This window comes from Bombus bifarius, unplaced genomic scaffold, assembly GCF_011952205.1.
Source record: "Bombus bifarius isolate JDL3187 unplaced genomic scaffold, Bbif_JDL3187 scf7180000008058, whole genome shotgun sequence".
Lineage (NCBI taxonomy): Eukaryota > Metazoa > Arthropoda > Insecta > Hymenoptera > Apidae > Bombus > Bombus bifarius.
In genome coordinates this window covers 1,024,078-1,048,525 of record NW_022884422.1, presented here as the reverse complement: position 1 = coordinate 1,048,525, position 24,448 = coordinate 1,024,078, and the positions used below count along the sequence as shown (strand labels likewise).

Here is a 24,448-nt window from a genome sequence, read left to right as displayed (position 1 = left end):
GTCGTGTTGTGGGAAGAGGAGGGCGATTGGCCAAGAAAAATGTAAGTAGATCGACGAAGTTCGAAATAAGAGAGAGAGAAAGAGAGGAAGACGAAGCATCGGTTAAACGGAGAGAGAAGACGAGAGAAAGAGAAAGAGGACTGTGGGTGGCCGGCAGGAGACGCAAAGCGAGCAAGGTATACCGACAAAGTGGGGGATGAGAGCGTTGGAAGGGGGAAAACTCCAATGGTAGGAGAAGTTGTGGATCGGCACAGGAGGAGAACGATAATGAAAATGCGTGACGAAGATATAGGTAAGAAGCTGCGGAAGATGAAGAAGGAAGAACAGAAGAGCGAGCAAGGACACGAGGAAAGTAGACGAGGAAGGTAACGAGAAAACAAGAGGGATAAACGAAAGAAATGAGGGGGGGGAGAGGTATGAAAAAAGATGATCGAGTTCGAAAGAGAGAAAAAGAGCGTAGCACGCTGGAACGAGCAAAGTTCTCCGAGAGGAAGAGAGAGCAGAAGAGCACGGTATAGAGCGAGAGAGAATGGTAAAAGTCAGAAATGGGGACAGAGACGGAGGACAGGTATGATTGAATGGGAGTGAGGAGGATAGCAGGGTAGGAGAAAAAGAGAGAGAGAGGAGGAGTGGATCGGAAGGGAGACAGAAACAGCAGCGAGATCGACGTAAGAACGTAGGAAGGAACGAGAGGCTCCCGTGTCGTTCGCGCTTGCATTGCTTTTCGAAGCTCGCGCGCGAACGGTCCGCTCTTGTTGGACGTATACGTGTGCGCCGATCGATAAACACACGTGAAAATCCAGTCGGTTCTCGTTTACGGTCGATGGTGTATCGGCTGATATAGTTGGCGAACTCGAGATCGTTTATTTATAACACGGTTGCGGGAAAGCTTCCACTCATCGTTAAGTACGATTCGTGTTCGTTCGATTATCAGTTCTATCGTAGTTTCCGCAAACGAAGGAGAAAAACGTGGTGCACGCGAATCGAATCACGCGGAACTCGCCGGCTCACGGAGAGGCAGTCGCTTCTGAAAGATCTACCGGCTGCGTCGACCCGTCGACGGACTCTGGTACAACCATTCGCAGTTTCGAAGAATGATTGCGCGTCTTTGAGGTCAAGGAGAATAACGGAGAGAAAGGTAGAGTGCAAGTAAACTTTACGAGGAAAGCCGAAGCGGAAGGATCTACGCGGGGTCACGAAGAAAGGTATCTGTGCACCGCATGTACGATTTTCACGTTGTACCTGAAAGCGGTTTCGTGTTCCTGTACTGATCGTGTCTTTAATGATATACCTTTGTGTCTCTAACGTACTTCTCTCTACTCGCTTCTTATTTATCAATCGATATATTATCGACATATTTACGACTTTTTGTTATTTATCTATCATTCAGACAATTTACTGTTCCATATGATCCGTAGATAGATTTTATGTCAATAAAACTTTCTAGCAAAGCGTTCGAAGATTAGTAGATACGAGAATAACATTCGCTACTAAAAGTGGCTGCACTTTGACTCCATTTGGCCTTAAGTTATACATTTGTCGCTTAATCGTAGTAGCAATCAAAACGATGACATCATACTCGCTCGCGAGCCAAAATAAACTTCGCTAATCGTGCACCGAGGAAACGCAGAACCGCGTTCTCTGAGGCTCTCTTTTCTAATCAAAGTGTATTCAATCGAATAGACTAATGTGTTCTAGACAATCGAGTCTATGTTTCACGCGTTTCTGGCAGCGAATTTACCGATGTTTAGATAAAAACGTAGAAATTATGCATTGTTTCAAGGCATTGTTGTTAAATACTGCGAATTTTGCAGCGCTAGTTGTATAAATAAAACGATAAGTCTAAACCAGACAACATGAGCACGGTAGAGGATCATTTATGCTAGCTCTAAGACCGTGTCATATGAACCTTATGCGAAGACAGACATTCCAGCCACGAATGCCATGGTTGAAACGCGAGAATCCACGCGAATCGTGAAAATAACAGAGACGTAGACTTTTACGATCGTTTCATTATGTTAATTCTATCCAGCAACATCTATTATGTTCCTGGTATTCGTGTACCCAGCGTTTTTCGAAAGAAGATCCTAATACCTGCTATTTCTCGCTACTACACGCAAATAAAACCCTCGCATCTCGTTATATTCTGTCATCGTTATGTTCTTTAAACGACAGCTCACGATATGAATAATTCATGATACTAATTAGTCGAGGTTCGACCTATCGTGTCCAGTAATGTCTATGATCGCCTTCTTTTCCTCTTCGCTTTGCCGATATCGATAACGACGAATACCTTTGTGATAATAGAAATGTAAGAAGTTATTTACCCAGCGAACAAGAATTAATTAACTGTAAATTGAGACGTATTTAAAGTTACTATTAAGAAGTCTACATTACTTATTTGCTAAAATACATTATAGTTTCAATATTTCGCGATAAACAAAATAATACAAATTATTAGGGTAATACGTAGCGAAGAATAATTTCAAAAGTTCCTCAATTTATGCTAACGAAATTCTAATAATCTGTTGTCAATTACTGCCAACAAGGTGCGGGTGACGAAATTGAATTAATTTCAATTTGATACATGTTAGTATTTCCAACATGTGTTTAAAAGGAATTTCATATTCATGGCTGTGTAGGTATTTCTTGAGAACAAACTTCCAATCCACCTTTTCATCGATTCGATATAGGGCGGTGAACAACCATTTGCTCGTTAGCTTGTCCTATTTATCATTTTCAGCGTGTGGAGCACACCTCATTAAATACAATACATTAACGTTAGATAGGTACTAAACGTCCGACGACATTATTAAATATCAAAATTTGACGATCTTACTTAACCGGTTGTTAACTGTGGATTATATGTTCCACGCTTGATCGGAAAGTCAAAGAAAGATCGCATATTGTAAAGCTCAAGAGAAGCTTCGTTCGATGTTCAATTGGCGAAACCGATATCCATGTAATCGAATTCGGTATGCTGTCGAGGAATCGATTTCGATAAAGCGGACGACAGAAAATATGAGGACATGAACTTCGAGTTGACTATATCGTACCTCTCGTACGGAGGAATGTACCTGCCGGCGCCGCGTTGTGGCGTCGAGTTAATGATTGAACCTTTCGCATGAACCGTTTATATACGCTTCCAAACAAACATCATTGGAAACAAAGTTATTATAGTGACAATTAAATACGGTATTCTGTTTGAATGGAGTCTGAAGATATGCTTCACGTAACCGTAATCAAAGTTTTTCATTCTTATCTCTCTTATCCTCTTTATCAATTTGCTCGTAAAACTTGTAAGGGAATTCTGAAAGCATTTCTCCATTCAGAAGGAGGTATCACGCAATTATATGAAGAATTTTATGTTATTTCACACTAAAGAAACTACTTAATTTAACCGAAAAAATTATTAGTTTAATCAAGTGCAATTTATTATTTCCATCTACAAAATCTAAATACTTTCTGTACAAGAAAAAGAGTCTTTAACTTGATAGCGATACCAGTTTATTTTCAAATTACAACTACAATACTCTGAACCTACAATGAGACCTTCGAGTTTTGAATTGAGGTGAAACGTTTCACACTGATAGATTTCGTCACTCTGTTCTCAAAAATATTCCATCATAGGACAAAATACTCAATATTTCTTACGATATCGTCAATTAAAGTTTTAATTGCAAATCTCCTACATGCACTTTCTTCGTGTCCAGGAACAATTTCGTGGAACGATCGAGAATGATCGTGGTCGCTGTTCATTAGACTAAAGCGACTTCCCTGAAGTACAAACAGGGATGACTAGCCTGGGATGTGTTATAAATTCTTTCTGACCTCCCCACGTTGCGACGTAGTATTGTGATACGCCGATTAAGGAAGATTGGAAGAGGAAGATATAATCCCCCGATTCGACTCTCATAAGAGAACGTAATGCACGGGTCATATCGGCGTGTACGATATTACGTTTATTACGCGTTTCTCCGATACGCTATGAGAGGACCGAGTGGCGCCAACCAGCCGGTCTCCGCTTATGTATACCTAGCTATCTACGTACGTTTCTTCAGAAACGTGTATTAGGCCCGCGTATTCGCATGGTCACCCGTCCACTGTGTCTACCTATGCTCTACACGCGTTTTATTTCCATTCGAAGAATAAGCGACGGCTCTCTGTAGACTTGGTAGACCTGGTATACCTCGTCAGCCAACAGATTAGAGCAGCGAATCGAATATTTATAGCAGCCCGTTTTCATGATCGCACGCGCGCCGTTCAACGATGTACAGAGGATAGGGGGACACAGTGCCTGTGTACAGTGTTGCGTTTCGATAACGCCACGGGAGTTCGCGATCCATTCTTCTTCTTCTTCTTCTTCTTCTTCCTCTTCTTCCGGATTTTTTCTTCTTCTTTTCTATTCTTTCATGGCAACTGGAGATAGCGTAATCTGGGAATCTGGTCGATAAATCCTGAACTATTCCGAGATCAAACGCACCACAGACTCAAACGTACGTCTCGGAGTTATTGGCAATTTTCTTGTTATTTATGCCTATAGCGCTGCTTTATGTCCGTCCCGCGATCCTGATTACAGTGTGCACGAGAGGCGTTCTTTATCCGGCGCCTGTTACCGCGCGTTTGGTAATATTTATACTTATATTCTTACGTCGTACGAATTAACAACGTTTTACATCCGTTATTTTCGTAGTTCTGGTATTATTTCACGACCTCATTCGAACCGGTCCTGTGCACTTTCGACTACGCGAATGCACGCGAGCTATGTTGGTGATTAACGACGTTCCTCCGTCCTTGGCTATTATCCAATACATGTCTCTGGCGCCAATAATAAATTAATAATTTCCGCGGAATTCGCGATACCTGTCCTTCCCTGATATATATTTCTTTTTTTCTTTTCCTTTATCAAAACGTGACATTATTGAGTCGAAGGTCAGCCAAATTAATGGAATGCGGCATTGTTTGTCACTGTTTTCGATTGTGTTCTCTCGATCAATTAAAATTGTCACTCTGTGTGAACGTAGTTGCTCCCAATTGTACTGTTCCAAGACGCGAGACACAGTCTTGCTGTTTGCACTAACGAGCAACAACGTTCGACGGACTCGTGAAACTGCCGAGACCACAAACTTACTCTTCTTGTCCACCCGGAAACATCGCACGGTGCTATATTTCTCACGCAGTGATTACTTCGCTTGCGGTTCAAGAACCTTCGACAGACCAGCGGTCCTTAATACAGAGAATGCAGATTAATGGTAACGTAGTTACTCCGCGAACTCGAATAATTTCTACAATTTAAACTACATTAAGCATTCGTCAGAAAAATTCATTTAATACATAATTTGCAGAACACTTGCATCTTATTAACCGCATGTCAAGGTAATAGCCAGGATGAAAGTCATGGATATCTTAAAAAAGTGATTGTACAGTTTGCCCCACATTAAACATCTAACACTACATAACCATAAAAATACATTTAATACATAATTCCGAAAATACCGACATGAATCACAGACCACGAATCTTACTTGCCGCATCTCAAGGTAATGTCCAGGATGTACGCCATGGAATGGCCAAAAACATGTTATGGGGAGCAAGCAGCATCGCAATGGCCTTGCCTAAAAGTCGGTAGCTTACGAAACAGCACGTGGCTGCGGTATCGTCGGGGTGTGGTCTTTGCGGTTTCTCCCGTTACATCATCACAAATATATGGTCAGTCTAGTCATGCACTTTCTGCCCGCGGTTAGCATTCTTTTTTTTACCTTTTCTTTTTCTCTTCTTCGTCTTAATCTTCTTCGCGAGTCTCTGCACGCGCTCAGGAGGATTCACTCGTAAACGCGTATAAGATTACGTGGCACACATAATCGAGCGCGCGAGCTTTAATTAACCCTCGCTATTATTCGTTGGCACGAAGAACCGATCGCATTACGCGCGGCTGAAGCATTAAGCCGCGGTAATGAAAGAGTACGACAACCCTTGCACGTGCTGCATTCGTTTCTAAAGGTATATTCGTAAGTTTCAACCAACGAAACGTTCATTTCCTGAAGCCTTCGCAACAAAAATTGATTGAGATCCTAGCAGCTTGAATCACTGTGTTTCTACGTTTCTATAATAGTATTACGATGTTTCCCAGTCGCGTTTCTACTATCTTGGTATTCCAGAGTCGTGTGAAATTCTCGTACAGCGAATTCCGTATGAATATGAAATCAGGTACACGTTTCGCGGTTTCTTTGGCGAAAGGTATTCTTTAAACAAACTGTTTGTTCGACATTCTTTAGTACTGAGTAATCAAATTACAAGTGGCTTCGTAGTATCGATGGAAACAATTCCTCGTACAACTTTGCATTCCCACCTCAGTGTCTGGTGAGCGCGATGTTTTGCTGTCGTGGTTCGCGGAAAGTACGGAATCGGTTGGCAGAAGGAATGAATTTTCAGCAGAAAGCGGGCTGCTTTGAAGTGCAGGCGGATCGCTGCCGTTGAGTCAGTCCTTGGCATCGATCGCCATAAGTTAGCGATCGACAAGTTCGTGTACATACGCAGAAAGCCTTCGTGCGTCGTGCACGATCAATCAACGGGCCTTTTTAAAAATTTCAGCCACGTATTACGACTATTACGAGTGATACTTAGAGGTAGTCAGCTCTCCCTTTCTCTCTCTTTCTCTCTCTCTGTTCTCTGACGTCTGCCGCGTTCTTTTGCGGGCCAGCTAACGCTGCTACTACGAGCAGAGTGACTCAGCGGCCAGCAATCTCATTCATCGACGCGAAAGAGGAGTATTGCGGCGAACCGCGTGTATAGAACGCTTTTGCAACGACGCTTCGGGGAACGAGATGTTTTCTAGGATGGGAAAGCGTTTTAGTAATTAGAGCCATTCGTTAAACGCGACGTCCCGTCGTTGCTTCGTGTATTCAACTTATTTTTCACATCCCTTATCCCCCCCCCCCATCTCACTCTATTTCTCTCTAGTCTATTCGTTCTTGAGTTAGTTCACGACAACTCCAACGACACACGCAGATTTACTATTCGTATATAACGCGAGCCACGTGAACTTTCAGTGATAAATTCGATTTTCTGAAATTCTAACCGAGCCCGATGCCTGGTAAATCCGCACGGAGAATTAATTACCCGTTATAGGCAAACATGTAACTCTCCCGAATACATTCTTCACATGTAGCACGCGATATTTTGTAGCCAGTGTCGGAGTCGCGCGGCTCCTTTCACGGGGCGAAGGAGGAGACGCGATCCGCGGCTCCCTTTTTGACAGATGTTCCGTGAAATCATGCCATGCAAATGGTGTACCCGCGTCAAAGGAAGTCTACATTTTTCTCCTCTACCCACGCTTCGAGCTGGCAATTCAAAGTGCACGCTTGATAATAATCGGCTGTGATTTCATCTGTTATTTTCATGAGTTGTCGTCAGTGGGTAGGCAATTCTCGAGGTCTAAAATATATTGGTTGCTTTGATACGCCTATGTACATTCACTTTTGTGGTATTGATATTGTTTAATAAGAAACAATTTTACGCAGAATCGCATAATCCTATTGCAATTAACTTTCAACGCATCATTCCTTGGAATATCGGAGTTAAAAGTTGAAAACTATAAAGATACAGTCGTCTAATCTATATAGAAACGTATGTATTTAATTCCAACAAGAAGAACAACGTGTCGTTCGTTCGGTAAATAAAAGGATTAGAATGTTTCTCGTTGGCACGCAGATAAGTACATCGTTGTAATTCTTCGCGGTAGATTCGCACCAAAGATAGAGCTATTCGTCAGTCAGCGGCTCTATTTTTTCCCTGTCTGGTTAAAAATAGATACAGACAATCCGTGTCAGCGGTTTGTGACCCACGGGCTGTTTTGAAACACTTTTATTTCTTCGATGCGCGTGAAAATAGCTGCCCATTTATTTCTGTGTCGTTAGCTGCCCTATATTTTTGGTCCAGTAATTTACTAAATCCAAACACTCTGATAAATATATCGCGTACCCATCTACGCGCTATCGCCCGAGGTCGATCATTTTCTTCATTCTATACCGTGAGTGATTCGTTATTACTATAATTTTCAACGTTTTATCCGTAACAATCGAATTTGCATAATGATATAGTAAAAGTTTCACAAAATAGAAAGTGTCGCTAATAGCCTAATCTGTACCATTGTTTACAAGGTAAAAGCACTCTATCAGCTACGTCTTATCAACCGGACCGTTTCGAAAGAGACCTGGCGTTTTTAGAATCGAATCACGTCAAATTTCCCAGTTGCGCTCTGACTACGAAATTACACTTCATTGTTCACCAACCGCAATTTACATACAAGGCAGAGCACGGTTATCGCTATTAAACCGTGCACGAAACATGCCCGCACGCAATTTCGTGGCAATGCTAAGGCCAGATTTTTCTCGCAAATTGATCGTTGATTCTGTTTCCTCTCTGCTTCCCCAACCGGTTGTATGCAACTTGCGACGACTTCCTCTTGGCAATTTATAGCCAGACGTTTTCTTTGCCAACGATTATTTTCACAAATGCGAACACTTCCATGAACATGCTTCTTCTTTATTCTACAAACATGTGTTTTGTGGAAGCGATAAAATTCCGTTTACTATCAATAACAATCGCACCCAAGGCCTGGCTGTCTTGTACATCTGTCGTAGACCGTCCTAAATGTACTTGACAATCGTTCCACCCTCTCGTTTCTCTTCCCGACAGTCGTCCACGAAATTGCATCTTAACGTAATCCTCCAGGATCGATGCTGAATCATACGTAGAGACTTCCAAAGCGTACGAGACGTGCATTATTCTACGCTTACGAATCTTCGAATTAATGCAGCTCGTGCGTGCATTACGGTGAATCGGCGCGATTACGTTTTTATTTCGATCGGTAAATGAAGACTGGCGGATTGTTATCGGGTCGCAATAGCGGCCGATTTAACGAGGCGCAAATTGTCGACCACCAGTATCGCTTTAGTTCCTTCGTTATTTACACTGAGTCACACTGTAAATATAGATACGCATTCATGACGCGAACACCACGAGAGCAGCGTTGAATACTTTTATCGCCGTGACTTTCCCCGTTGCATCGGTGATTACCCTAATTCCCTCGATTACCATAATAAAACGTTTCGACCTGTCAATTTGCCCACTGATCAAACCTCCGCGGGAAATTGGAACGTTAACGGTATTGAGATCAGTTTTAACAATTCAACAAAGTCGAATCCCGGATGGTTACAAAAACAGACTGATTCGTCATGATCGTATCTAATGTCTTACACATGTTTCCCGTGGGAATTTTGTTTATTAGCTTTCGAACGAAGAGCAGGAACTTGATTCACGAGCTTCCATGTGGTTGGAGAAAAATTGCGCTGAACGTAACGAAATTGCAATGTTACGCATTGGATTAATAATAGCGGGTATCGTGGAGCAGTTGTGCAAAACCGTAGAGAGATGAATTGCCATTCGAGTTTGAAACCATGCCAGGTCTCGTCAATTCTTTTTTTGTCTTTCATTTTAAATCCGTACTCCCTCTGGTATCGTTCATAACAAAGTACTTACGTATGTGTCAAATGTAGTAAATTCTTCAGTATACGTACATATGTGTTTGTGCACAGTAAACGAGCAACACGACACGATGTTCAAATACATGATTAATCGTGCTATCGTCCCGAGCAGTGGCATCGATATCGAAATGTAATTAAAAGGCATATCGCTATCTCCGTTTTCACTGTTAAGAATATCGAATTTGATGCAAAATCTCGGCACAAGTACGAAGATATATGTATCTGGAATCTCGTATCGAGGAATTCGTAATACTTTTTTCTGTGCGTATTATTCAGTGTATAATATCATTCAATTCGTTATCGTCTTTTTGCAACTCGTTTTGACGAAATTTTGACGGAGTTGATTGACAAAACACCCAAAATTGCGCGACACGTTGATAACGTATTTACATGTACGTCTATAAAATTTTAATCTTTTAAATAAGCTCAGACTACATACTTATCAGCAGCGATAAATATATGAACCAATACAATGTTGATTTCCATTGTTCCGCTTAAATATAATACAAATATCAGAGATATGCACATATTCAATATACTTATTATGTCATGGTTTCGTTTTAATATTAGATACAAGAATCGTGATTTATGTGGTACCAGATATCACTAACTGACTCACAAATCTTGCTATACGCTTTCCCAAGTTATCAAATTTCTTCTTTAATTCCAAAATCATCTCGTAAATAAGCCTCTTAGAAGCCAAATTGATCAGCTTCACTTCTTACAAAGTTCTTAATCAGTATTTAACATCATAAAAAAGAAACGAATTAGGGATAGCATAAACGATTATAAAAATCCATATTTGTAGTCGTAACTTGTTACACTAATGTGACGACTAGAGATGATCAGTGTGGCTTTTAAGAAATTCAAATCTAATGATCTATCAATTTCACAGTTGTTTCATTCTAATAATACGTCCCAATTCGTAGATGGCAGTGACATGGTCATAAATAATAACAAGCAAACAGAAATAATAAGTGAAACGGGTTTATATTAAAATCTGCAAGATCGACGGCAACACCGATCCATCGTTTTTACTGAGAAGAATCGACGTAATCGTTGGCTAGTCGGTTGCACTTCCGACTACGTATCGTCGGTCACGACATGACGTAACGTCCAAATTTATGATTAATCGCTGTTCAGATAGTCTCGCGTTCCTTCTTTCGGCTCGGCTTCGTAGCTTCTGCACGCCGCGACAGTATATTCGCGTTGACGAACATGCGAGTGAGTGAGCTGGCAAGTGTACACGAGCTCAGAGCTCATGCGTACACGCATGTACGGATGCTGCCGCGGAATATAATAGCGGTAATACGATGGAACTGGGGCAGTCCTGCTTTGACGGGCGTCTTAGAAGCCTCTACCTGGCTGCTGCTCCGTTTCGCCATCGTCACGCGAATTTTTATTTTTGGAAACGTTCGATTCTAGAGGTTCGTTCCTTTTTTACTCGATTCGACGTTCGCGAAATTCTGGGGACGAATTGTGAATTGTGAAAATTCGATATCCACGATTAGGCTGCAGATTTTTATACGTTTGTGAAAAATTTAAAGATGCGATATAAAATTTCTGAAGTAGAATATTCGTTATAATATATATTAAGCGAAAGAAATATCGTTTATTCAGTCGTGATCACGAAAATTTGTTTCTACATAAATATCCGCAGTCTATTCATGATTGATAATTGAATCGCGGTGAATTTTTTTTAGAAATCAAATTGTTTTAAAAATTCATATTTTGTTCGTCTTTCTTCCTTTGGGTGATATAGTGAATTTGGAGATGTGAGATTTTTAAATCGAGTGAAATGTCGGTAGGTTAGGATTGTATTAGAAGCGGACAAGTAAAGCTTCGACATTCCGTGGAAACTAGAGTGAGTTCATCCAGTTCAATTTAATAGACGGTCACGTGTAAACTAGCAAAGGTTAACATGACAGAAGCGATAGACATCCGCAAGCGATAACTGTCGACTTTCACGTCGATTTATTTTTCCCATCTTACGAAAGCTAATGTATATCTTTTTCGTTTTCTTCGTTTTACTTCTTAACGATTTCTACGGATTATCGCTTAAATACACATCACGAATATTACATATGCGGTGTAGTAGCGTAAAAGATAGCAATATTTACTTTCAATCAACGTTATCCACGCATGATACGGTGAACGAGAAAATTCTTAGAATCACTAATCGTTTTCTTCTCTCGAACTTATCCATTTTTGTACTTACACACGTACACAAATAAGATAGGGAAACAAAAATCCATAAAATAATTACAAATGGCTGGTATCGAAATACTGCAATATTTCGGAATCTTAGCTCGAAGTATAAGCTTGTTTTAAAATGTTTAATTTCTGCCAGTGCACCGGTTGAGTCATGAACTTTCATCGAAGATGAACCGCCTCAGGTGAAAACTAGTTGCTCTTTAGATGAATGTCAGATAATGACGATAAGCGATGTGTATTTATACGTTGATTATCCTCGTGACATATTGTGTTCGTGCGCATTTCGCGGCACGCGTGATGCTGCTCTGTTATTAGCCTCGGTGCAATTATCAATTTGCAACACTTGCTATAGCACAGTGTTCGCGGTAGTACCGCGTGTCTCAGGATCGAGTGGCCATTTATTAAATTGTTTTCATTAATCGAACGCTGTTTGCAGCAAATGGCTCGGAAAATGTAAATCAGCGATCGGTACCATCGTCGATTTATCTATCGCGCGGCGATGATTCGAAATCACGCGCGCTTCGTGACATCGTGGCGGTCGTCATCCAACCATTCATTTGCCGGTGATTGATCAATCGTATAATTAATACTTGTCTGCATCGCATCTGCACTTGCAGTCGCGGATTTAGAACGTAAATGATTCGACTGTTTCTGAGGAAAACTGCAGATTTATCTTATTACTCGACGCATGGCCAGACGTTGGACGTTACTTCAGTGTATTTTTATCTAGATTGTAACAAAATGTTGCTCTGTGTTCGCATTATTCGATACTTAGATCACTTTTAAACGTGGAATTAAGAATATAGATCGATTGTTTGCTGATCGATGCTATACAAAATATTTTTCATTTAGTAATTAAACGTGGAAATTGAGGGATAAATTAGCCAAAACAGCTCCTGTCAAGTTTTCCGCCCATTTAGATGATAATATATTTAATATAGTATTCAGAAGATTATATTCTGTCTTACAACCAAAAAAAAAAAAAAAATGAACTAAACCATCTACAATAAGTACAAATACATTGATAACAATTGTGTAATATGATAAATGTTTTTTTCAAACAGTTTGAACATATAGAAGAAAAATTAAAGATGCCAGAGTATTTTTTTGTTTCTCTGAAGAAAAACAAACCTGCATAAAGGTTATTTTTGTTATGAGCCCTTTTTTGTTATTTATTATGCACTTTTTATATATCTTCTTAGATAAATAAGAATAGAAAGTAAAAGATAAGTCGCTAAAGCAACATGCGAATACAATGCTTTATATGTACATACACATCTATTTCGTTTACGCAATATGTTTCCAGATTTGCATGGCTTTTCAACTGATGTCACATTCCGGAATTATGATAAACATAACGAATATTTGAACCAAGGGAACATCGTCTTGGGGGAAGGACGTTTCAAGAATCGTTCAACTTTTCTTTAAATATTTCATGATATTTCTGAACAAAAATATTTTTGCAAATCCGCTAAGAATTCTTGGCAATGTTTTTCATGCAATTCAATCCACATCGTTCGCATGAAATTACGCAAGTGCACGTCAATGCGAGACGTCATTTCTTGCGCATTAATTATATGCACTGTTAGCAAACACAGCGATGAACTTCAAACGACGTGTTTGAAAGCCTCTGTACAGCACTTAGCTTGCCCGATTGTGAGAGATGCTAATTGCTATCTACATAAACGTTGAGTCTTCCAACTCTTGTTAAGTGTGCGCAGAAATTACATCGCTCTGATTTGCTGCTCTTATTACTGACATTACTGTGACTACTAACTGTGACATACTACTTCAAGCAAACACGAAATGTTTAGGATTATTTATGTTTAATTAATGAAATTTTATACATTCTGTAAAAAACGATATATTCAGAAATAGAATAGAATTCGAGGGTGATTAAAAATTGAAATTTTACATATAAAATTTATATATATAACTTGTCTGGTGTGTAGCGATTAAACCGGTATTCATGGTCGATGACGCGACGAAAGCGAGTAATCGATTTATCCAGGCCGAGATGAAAAGGCCAGTCAATTCATTGAGAGAAAATTTTGGGCATCATATTTCCCGCGTGTTAACGTAACGCTGAATTAATGAATACATAAGTAGATACTGATGAAAATGATGGTTCTTCAATAAAGTACATCGTGATTACCATTAAAATGTACAATACGTCGTTTATTGAAAAATGCTCGCCAATTTATTTTTATAACTTTCTTCTCTACGTCGCATCGATTTAGCTGATTCCCTACAGGAGCCTGTCTCTTCGCCACTAAAGGGTTGTTATTAACTTTTAATGAGGTGCAGTTCGCTATAAATTCCATTCAACATCCACGAGGCAATCTCGTACCTCGAAATTCGACGACCACAAAAATTTATGTTCGAATATATTTCTGCAATTTTTTGGAGCATCAAAAAATGTTTAACACTGTATGCTTACGTCTAATTAAAGAAGAAACGAGTCTCTGCATTTCTTACATGGTATCTATCTCAATTTTTTGTTTATTGAATTTGCAAATACCCGCGAAGTTACCCAGAAACGTGGAAACTAACCTTTTCTTATCCTTGAAATTTAAAAATAGACCGAGCGTATTTTCAGAAAGATTTCCAAGAATTCTAATCCAGCGAAACGACTTCTGGTAACGATAACGAGAACAATTGTTCTTGGCTTAATGTATGTGCTACTTCGAAATCGGGAGTTCGTTAAATCTAAGCATAACGTTAGAACTCGTTCGAACGATATGCAATCCGTTTATTCTTGAAGCGAGCAATAATTAATTGCGAGTCTTGATAATCAAAAGAACAATCGTTCATTCGATCCGTAAACAATTATTCCTTCTCACTTAATCTTAAGTCAATGAGAAAGCGTTTTATAAAGCATAATTTATGTTAAAAGCCAAATAGCGTCTCAAATATCTCAATATACGCTTCGATAAACCTTCACGATTTATAGACGTATTTATGATTTTATGTCATCGCTAATTTTCAATCTTGTTACCGTGGCAAAATGTTAATCGAACGGGTTTTATATTCCACGCCTCTTCCGTTTCTGATAAAAGTTTCAACATTTGAACCACTCGGTGGAAATATACTCGTTGAGTTAAGCACAATATTATCATCTGGCTGCTTGGATAATAGTTTACACGATATATTTCTCCTGTTCGTGAGATCGGAGTCCTGTAAACTCGTAAGACGATGAACATTTTCACGCTTGGAACTAGTGAGCCGGTGCACGCCCCGGTATATTTGATACGAGCTGCTGTCGCTGCCGCTGCTGTCAGCTGTAACGTAATATAAAACTTCAAGAACTTGCTGAGAACGCGTTCTAATGGTCGCGTAAATCCGCCCACTGTATCTTGTAAACAATTGCAAGAATGCCTGATGCAAGTCAGTATTCAATTACTGCCGCGATTGTCTTCCTTGTTTTGAAAGAAATTCTTCCTAGATGCTCTTTTGTACTATCGTGTGTAATATTACTTCCGGTTCATCGTATAATGTCAGGTAGATGAAGAAGTAATGTCGATTTTGAGGATGTAGCAGTAAATCAACTTAGTATGATGTTAATTTATTTAACCGTTTTGTTTGGTGTAATTTTTATACGATTGCGTCATCATTTTGGAAGTTTCTTAGTAGGTACTATCGTCATTTCATTGAAATAATTTTGTAATGACCTAAAACGATGATAATCTGACAGTGCCGTCTGGAGTATAGTGAGGACGAGAAAGACTAATATAATGTTGTTACCTTTTCTAAATTTACATAATATAATTGACCAAGAAGAGACTTTGTTGTGTTCTACGTCTAACTATAGAAACTGCTCGATCTATACTCATTTTTATACCTTATGATATTTTATAAATATAGAACACAATTTCTTATTGTAAACCATGATAAACATGAAACATTTGAAACTGATTTTCTTACTATGATCAAACATCGAAATCATTTCTCTGCAAACGCAATATTTCTCAAACTATTCTTCGAACTTTAAACATTCAATTGTTCATAATTCAAGTTGCGTTCGGCTTAAACTGCATTGATTTCAAAAGCGAAACAAATTTTTTATTCGCAGAGTCATGTTCGCGTGATATTTATTGGTAAGAAAATCAGCTCAAGTTCACGCTCGTGAATAGGACGGAAACGGAACGTAAATTAATTGGTTCGACGCGACGGGGAATAACAATCTCCGCGAGCAACTCGAGTAGCAGGGAGTCTGTAAGTTGCAACGATACGCCGCAAATGAAAACGCGAGATCGGAGAAAGTAGACACACGTATGTAGGTAAGAAAAGATCTGGTAAACGTGTTAACGTCGTTACAATCACGAGAAGTGCACTCGACACGTTATTATGACGCGCTTTGATCCCTTTGAATCACCACAACGCATCGCGTTCATTTTCAAGTCGTTTTGCCACGGTGACTCGTGGAATTCTGCGTCGAGATGACCTTTTAAAGCGTGCACCATCTAAACATGGTCGTTCGACATCATCACGCACAGCATCGTTCCGATGTTCCCGTCTTAATGAAGATATACGAAAGCGATAAACGTTACGACCGGACCGGGCACGAGGCAATCCTTTCGCTGATGTACCCGATATAAATCGGCACGTATTTGAACGCACCGGTAAAGTTACGTAAAGTCACGTGCAGGCGGGACGAGTGTGATTTTAATGCTCCCGATAAGGAAATGCTGAATCAATAGATATTAACTCGTATAGGACTATTATGTAACTTAGTTGATCCGTCGGATGTTTCATCATCGAAGAGCCGTAAGAGTGGTCATGAGAGTCGAATGTTGTAGTTCATCGTGGTTTTGTAAACGTAAACCAGGCGAAAACCTTCCTACTTCATAAGGGAAACAATTTAAATATTCAGTCCGTTGTCAAACCAGCCCACGTTACTAAACTTGTCTAAGTATATTTCATTTTGGAGCTAAACATCTGTTTTTTTAACAATTGTTTTTGTTTTGTTTACAATTTTAAACTGTTTAGATATCGTGCGAGACAATATTCAAATATCGAAGGTATTAAAATATTACTTGTCTTAATAATTCTGTCCGTGTAGTTGATTGGTATTTGTACTATGCATTCCTGCCAATTTCGGACCATTACAGATTTTTCTGGATAATCTGTCGTTCGTAGCAACGATGCGCGTGAATTATCACAACGTTTAGCCTTGCGCTTGTACTAGACTCGAGAAAACTGCGGAGAAGTTATATTATTGCACTTATATGTATGCTCGTTTTAGATTACCATAAGTATGAGTTGTAGCGAGTATGCGTGGCCTGACGCTCATTTACGTTCAACAGCGCTACGCCGTGTATAAACTTATTCGGAGTTTAAGGTTAATTGGCGTAGCCTTGCGCACTTATTTACATCCGTGCAATCACAAATCTTCAGGCCAGAATTATCGATCGTAAATTACTTCGTACATCGTACGCCAGTCGGATCGCTCGTTCTGCTAACACGAAATGGTAATACTGTTCACCTTTGGTTGCATTCGATCTTCGTAAAACGAACATTTTTATGTCATTCCGTTGGTTTTAGCGAATTGAACCTCGAACGTCTTAATTCTCCACGGAAAAAAAATCCCAACGGATCTACCGTAAGTTTCGATACTTTACAACCAAAGTATGATTTTCAGGAAGTTCGAAACGAAATAAGATTCTTAATTTTATCTCTTCAACTAAAGGTTAACCAAGAAATTTTCGTAACTTGAAACGAGTCCACAAATCTTCAAACAGTTACTTTGCTTCTGAATGCAACCATGACCACAACTTAGCGCGTAGAAACAAAACTCGCTCGAACTAGAGCAGGACGAAATCGAATCCGTCCTCAGCATATCGGGTAATACTCACTTCACACCGGGTTGCAAACCTAACACCAAACTAGCACAATTCGATTGGGAAATAATTATATGATCAACTGCATAAACAAAGCCGCGTAATAACTAAATTTCAGACGAAATACACAGACTCACGAAAATATTTAAGCAGTTGTAGACAACTTCTGCGTGTTATATAAAACATTTTGAAATCTCATTAACACTATTATGAGATATGACTATCGCAATCGTATTTGTAATGTTTGAAGTAAATCTGAAAATATCTATAGAAACTACGACATATTTGGTAGAAGTATATATTCCGGAAACCATAAAATTATTTGAAGTCAAGTACCCGTTATATTAATAAACCTCGATATTCAGTATAATGAACTTTGACACTTATTATACAGTTGAGAAAGCTATGCATGGTGTATACTAATTTTTTACTAAATACATATATACATATACCTATGCAATAAATATCTTTCTAGTTTCTATATAGTATATATATTTTCAGAGTTTCAAAATTGACCAATATGATTATGACAGTCGTGTCTTCTTACGGTGCTAATGAAATTTCAAAACGTTTTATATAACATACACAATATGGACATGAAAGATTTCTATGATAAGTGTTCAAATACTCGTACTTTTGGTGTAAATCGTGATGCGTTTGACGAATAATGTTTGGGTGCGCAATAGGTCGTCATGTCGATGCGTCACGAGGTGTGGGTCGGACGATCCATTCGCGTATGTTTATTATTGCCGATGGAAATAAAAATAATGCAAGTACGTAGCTGCCTATATGACATCAGCCAATCAATTCGTTTTGCGTGATGATGCATGAAGTGCATCGGATGAATGCTGCGTGAGAGTATCGGTGTCATCATTTGGGTGTGGGTGCTACGAACTGTGGCTCCGTTGAAATTCTTGCACGCAATTAACTATTTCGATACACTTTGCGCTCGATCGGTTACATTCATTTTCCTGATAATTGCATGAACGCATGTCCGCCAATTGGAAATGTAAACTTCAATAGTTGGCAGAATTTATAACAACGGTGAAACACCATTTATTTGAACTTGTTGCACGGCAGACTATTCGGGTAATTGGAATTAAATAATTATTCCGACTATCTATGATTTTTTCTTTGATCAATATGCGTTCATGTTCAGATAAGTGAATTCAATCGATGGAAGTTTAATTAATAACGTTAAATTTAAATTTCGTCCTTAGAAAGGAAATTTTGTTATAATAAAGTATTGACTATTACGGTTTTCGAAAGTAACTATCAGATTGCGAATTTGTTTGCATTTATAGGAAATTTGGAGATGCACAAATGTACATGGTGTGCACAAATGTGTAAAATAAAAATATGAATTCTGAGGACATTTGAATTAGTGAGTTTGCAGGCACCTATAGAATGCCATCCAGAATGAAGTCTAGAGAGTTAAATTTATGTTTATTCTTAATCACAGTATATCAAATAGAATTTTTCATCCGCGTTATGTAGAAAGTTTCCAGTCACGGCTACTGCAAATTGTTCGTTATCCACTCGAGTTCGAACTCATAACTCTGGGACACGCTATATTCCGTACGTAATTACAATAATCAGACAGAGCTTTATGATCTTTAAACATAAAATTGTTTCTTGTTAGTGGCACTATAATACTCAACTCCCTCGACGGCAGTGATAAAACCACGAAATAAGACTGGAAACGCAAATAAAATCAAATTTGCAAGCCGGAGAGAACACAGTTGAGCAAGTGGCTCTACGAGCGTCCTGACGTTAGCGTAACGTGGTTCAATTCACTCAAATTGCCTTTGCTATTAACATTCATTCCGCCTGAAATGGCTAACTCGTTGTCAACTAACCAATAAATTTTTTAAAACCATTGCGTAACGAAAGCTTATCACACGAAATGTTCAATGATAGTGCATGAGTGCTATTGGAAAGCGTGTTAAACGATGATTCCAACGAGAACACCTACGAATTTGTCTGTCATTTACTATAAATGTACTTTGCGCTTTGAAGTAACACTGTGTGTTACGCTTCGTAAACGTATATTTTCGAGCATGATGTATCGATACAGGGTTGAATATCGTGACTGCCTGAGCACGCTAACGATCTGTGCACGTTCAGTACATTCCGTTGAAGTTCGATGGCGATATAGTTCACCGAAATCGTTTTCGTGTTCGTGTCTTAACCTCTTTGCTCCTACTGAAACAAATATGTTTCACGATTTTACTATTTATAGGCCGAGCCTACTACATGCTTTCGTGCATTATCGTTCGTTTTGTAAATACAATTTCTTGATCAAAATTTGTATGCGTTACTAGTGAGAGATGTGAGTTCTCTAACAAATGGATGAGCATTACGGAAAGAAATCTTTATGGCATCGGAAAATTACTTTGTGTACCATTGCTGTCTTGTCTTGTTTACTACGCACAACTATTTTCAGTATCTGAATGGCTATGATTATTTATGTGCGTATTCGTATTCCAATTCCATGTTTTGTTAATAGTTATATCTACGTTTAAAAAATATCTCATTTTTACCGTGATTTACCCTATCAATCCTCATAGAACACATATATAGAGGGCGTATATGCCTCACCCCATTTTCTTCTTTGATTTGTTACATTAACATAAGAAATATTTTGTTAATTCGTTCGTTGGATCTATTTCTGATTAGAAACTTTTATTGGAAATTGAAAAAGTAGTTCAAGATTTCTGGCATAAAGCATTAATATTCTTTAAGTTCTCCGTTATAGTATAAAGTATTAGTTAATTAGTTAAAACTTAGTTATAAAAGTAGTATAGTGTGTGTGTGCGCGCGCGTGCGCATGCGCGCTCGCACGTGTGTGTGTAAATACCAACAATTCATTTGGAATTTATCGATGCACATAACCACAGTATAGTTACCGAAGAAAGTTTTGCAGCAGCCAGTCGGTTCCGTTAGGAATGCCTAGATTCTAAGCTGTCCACCGGTCTATTCTCGCAGTCCAAGGAAACGTATCGTCAATACGATCTTTGAAACGGCTCACAGCGTTTCTGGTCCGTGTTGGACTTCGGTTTCCATTTTACGTCTATGTTTAGACCTGGCCCAGCTGATGTCGATAAACTAGGCCGAATTGCAGCGCTTCCGTAACGTTTATTGTCGGTCCAAAGTTGATTCTTCCCCATTATACTCGGTGTTATGAATGAATTTATAACATTGTTCTCCATGATTGATGTTTCTACTCGTAACACTATTTTCGAGTATTTTCATTGATTTAAAAGGATTTAGTCACTATGCGTGACTCCGGAGTCCATTTAAACCAGTTTTGTCAACTATTCTCTGTTCGGATAGTTTCGTGTTTGAGGCCAGTGGCAGCTTATTCAAGACCTCGTGTTAACAATTGTTGATCGTCAGTTTCGCAGAATTCGCACATCAATTTAACCACACGTTACAGCTCTGCAAGGATTGAATAAATTTGCATTAACGAGGTTTGCAGGTGGGCTGCCGAGATACCAGATTTAGATGGAGCAATAGCAAATTCAGATTAGTCGTTTAGGAACAGTCATGATTCACCTCGACGCGATGCTTCGTTTGTTGCATCAAAAACAAGACACGCATTCTCATGACTTAGTCAGTCAGTTTCTCGTTCGTCGAATAGAGTTATATGTTACGCCGTATCCGACAGGTGACAACTGTCTCGGATCGTTCGGATACATGTAATCAGATTTCGGAGATAAATGGATCTTGTCTGAGAGCACAAGCATTTCTCAGAAGTTTCATTATCTTCTTACAATGGTTACACGTCTTCGATTCAAGATCGTTTCATTACCTTGCCTCTTATCGTATCATTTCTACCTTTCACTCTTATCTTTGATAAACATTTAATCTAAATCCAATGATACTTGATAAGATTTAATGCATCTTTTTTTATTGCCACCAATAAAACATCCAGAAACTACTTTTCACTTTCACCATGTAATTGAATCGATTCTTCTGTTTCCAGATGTGGCAATTGAGGTTTTGGATGTACATTCTGCTCATAGCGCTGTCGCTGGCTCCATTGCAGAGGGTCGCGGCGTGTAGCTGCATGAGCAGTCACCCTCAAATACTATTTTGCAATTCAGATTTCGGTAAGAATTTGCATGAAATTTGCTAGAAAAATACGATCTCTTCTGTTACTTTATAAACATGCTTTTTCTCTCCTCTATGATAGTCGTTCTTGTAAGAGTGAAGAAGATGATGAACATGAACGAGCATGAAATCGCCTATAGCGTGAAAATCAATAAAATCTTCAAGGTTCGTATGGCATTTACACTATTTTTACTTATCAGTTTTGTATCGTAATCTACACCTGATTGTTTTTTAATTACAGGTAAACAACAAGACATCGTACACCGTCCTGAAGAAAAATATTTTATGGACCGCATCGTCCGAAGTTTTATGTGGAGTAGACCTTGAAGTTGGAGAAACTTACGTTGTTAGCGGCAAAACTTATGATGGTGAAAAGGCGAACATATCGTTGTGTGGTATAAAGATGGCCTGGCGTTCTGTGACGAGCAGACAACGAAAAGGTTTCAGGCATTTGTATCGTTACGGTTGCCCGTGTAACGTAAGTGAGAAATTTTTATTTGTACAAATATGAAGCTTTCATGACACATTTTTCTGTCGATTACTTTCCTAAATATGCAAAAATCCTAATTTTAATACTGAAAAATATTTAAAATTCTGTCAATCGACTAACGATGTAAAATCAATCATTTGAGATCTTTTATACAGTAATTTACCAACTATTAACGTTAGTAAATTAACACATTGCAAATTGTACTTATAGAGCTCCTTTTCCATCTCTTATAACTTGTGACTTGTAAAATTTCGCTAATAATGATTAGTTCAATAGTGCAAGACGACACAGACAGTTGCATGTGACCGAATTCTCATCTCAGCTACGATCAATTTTAACCAATCGGCCATAATATCGAATCCTTATTGACCAAGAATTCCACTGTTTTCTTTCAATTATACTCTGCTCGTTTCATGAATTGCAGATCTATTACACACCTTGGTGGACCAAGGGTGCCGCTCTAGAAGGCACGGATGGCAAAGAATGTCTATGGGAGAGCAAACCTGGTCCGGAAGAGTGCCAGAGGGATTATGGCGTTTGCATGCCAGGACCAGCTGGATGCTCTTGGGTCCCGTCGGTTCCTTATAAGAACTGCATCAAGGAGTATCAACAGAAACGCGAGCAACAGAGGGCGCGAGAACCTTAAATCTTTCTATTTCGATGCATGCGAAAGTTCTACGGTGGAACGAGAAAATCGATCACGCTGGCGAAAAATCGACGTTGCTCGTGCCAAGTCACGTAGCATGCCTCGATTTACGAACGTATTTGTGAAATTTCGCAGAATCCCCACGAGAATAATGTTACTTCGTGTGCAATGAGCGTTCCAATATGCAGCAAACTGGCGCTGTACCATGTAAACATGTTGACAAATTAATGCTATCTTATAACGTGTGTTGTAGCGAACTGTGTACCCAATGTGGTATCTTCAAAGAAGAAATATTTGTAATAATTAAATATTCAAGAAATTTTCCAAGTCAAATGGTCGAGATAGCATTAATTCGCAATGTGACTTTTTCATTTCTGTATCGTGTCATGCTCTATTTATTGTTGCGTTCCATTAGAAGTATTAATCGGGTAGTGATATATCGACGAGTACAAAAGTTGTACGCTGATTAAATACACGAAGCAAGGAATCGATTGGAGAAAATCGTACACAGCTAGCTGAGGGGAAGCTGTTATTCAGGGGTATAATATAAACCGTCGAACTCTTGAAACTGCTTGCATTTTCATGATAAATTACTTCCTTGATGTTTCGATGTCTATTTCATCGCGTTTGTAATAATTGATATTCTATTTTCATCTTTTCTTTAATCGGTCGTCGGTAATATTTATTCTGGGATCGTTGACTTCTTTCACAAACCGAATAATAAACGTCGTTAAATATATTCAACGTTTAATTAATCCGCGTTGAGAAGAATCATCGGTAAAAAACTTTGTTCGTATCGATTCAGATTGAAATTTTCCTCTTCTACCGTTAATCATCGCTGTTAACCTTATTTCGTTTAATTGAATCGTAGACTAACGTTGACTCGCAATATGAATCGACTGAATTTCGTGAAATCTGAAATAGCAGGTATAGATGATTGGCCATCTTTTTAGTTGTATATATTAGGCTATTGATGTATATTATACATTTTTAAATTATTCTCATTTTCATTTCGTTGTACGTAGTTTCTTCTTCTTTTATTTCTTCTATATAAGAAACTGTTAACACGTATTTAATTTTTAGCAAAGTCTTGTACAGGTCTCTGAATATTTGAAACTAAGTTACAATCGAGTCAGTTAAAAAAAATAAATGAATAAATAAAAGAAAAAGAGATATTTTATAGTATTAAAAAACAATGTTTAAGGAATATAATTTCTTACGAAAAAAAAATTCAAGTTTCCTTTTAACGATCATGTTGTCTCATTATTCGGAGGGTAGCACAAAGATGCTAAGCGTTGTGTTAGAAATGTTACAATCAAGTTAGGTACTCTAACCTATCAACTATGTATCTAAGCGTAATCACGTATTGTTTCTCGATAAGAGTGACGAGAAACAAAAACCCTGCACATGGGTAGGACTTTAGTACAAAACACTAAAAAACGCGCGACGTGACGGAAGTTAGCCGGCATTTCCTAGCTTGAGAACGTAACACGAGACGATGTATGTTCTTAGTCTTAGTTCTTTCATTTGATAACTTTTGTAAAGTATTATAATACTTAAACGATGGGAAATAAACGAGAAACTCATATTCGTTCGT

General features: G+C 38.7%; 2 protein-coding genes across 5 annotated transcripts in view; one reads left to right on the top strand and one right to left on the bottom strand.

Moving 5' to 3' along the window:
* The window catches only part of LOC117208272 (synapsin), a 40,950-nt gene that overhangs the window by 6,327 nt on the left and 10,175 nt on the right, over window positions 1-24,448 (bottom strand). The window lies entirely within an intron of this gene.
* On the top strand, window positions 699-24,439 carry LOC117208273 (metalloproteinase inhibitor 3). 3 transcript variants are annotated; one of them, XM_033449314.1, is made up of 5 exons: window positions 699-1,205; window positions 21,588-21,714; window positions 21,798-21,880; window positions 21,957-22,193; window positions 22,630-24,439. In XM_033449314.1, the coding sequence occupies exons 2-5, from the start codon at window positions 21,588-21,590 to the stop codon at window positions 22,849-22,851; spliced, it is 669 nt and encodes a 222-aa protein (XP_033305205.1). In that variant the 5' UTR covers window positions 699-1,205; the 3' UTR covers window positions 22,852-24,439. The 3 variants fall into 3 exon arrangements, with proteins under 3 accessions (XP_033305205.1, XP_033305204.1, XP_033305206.1); XM_033449313.1 differs by lacking the exon at window positions 699-1,205 and adding an exon at window positions 10,818-10,972; XM_033449315.1 differs by lacking the exon at window positions 699-1,205 and adding an exon at window positions 11,367-11,409.

Bases quoted from the DNA above. Each gene is read 5' to 3' on its own strand.
- LOC117208273 (XM_033449313.1), top strand. From the start codon at position 10,859: ATGGAACTGGGGCAGTCCTGCTTTGACGGGCGTCTTAGAAGCCTCTAC. The intron at 10,973-21,587 runs GTTCGTTCCTTT...TTCTGTTTCCAG, and splicing joins GGAAACGTTCGATTCTAGAG to ATGTGGCAATTGAGGTTTTG. The intron at 22,194-22,629 runs GTAAGTGAGAAA...CATGAATTGCAG, and splicing joins GTTACGGTTGCCCGTGTAAC to ATCTATTACACACCTTGGTG.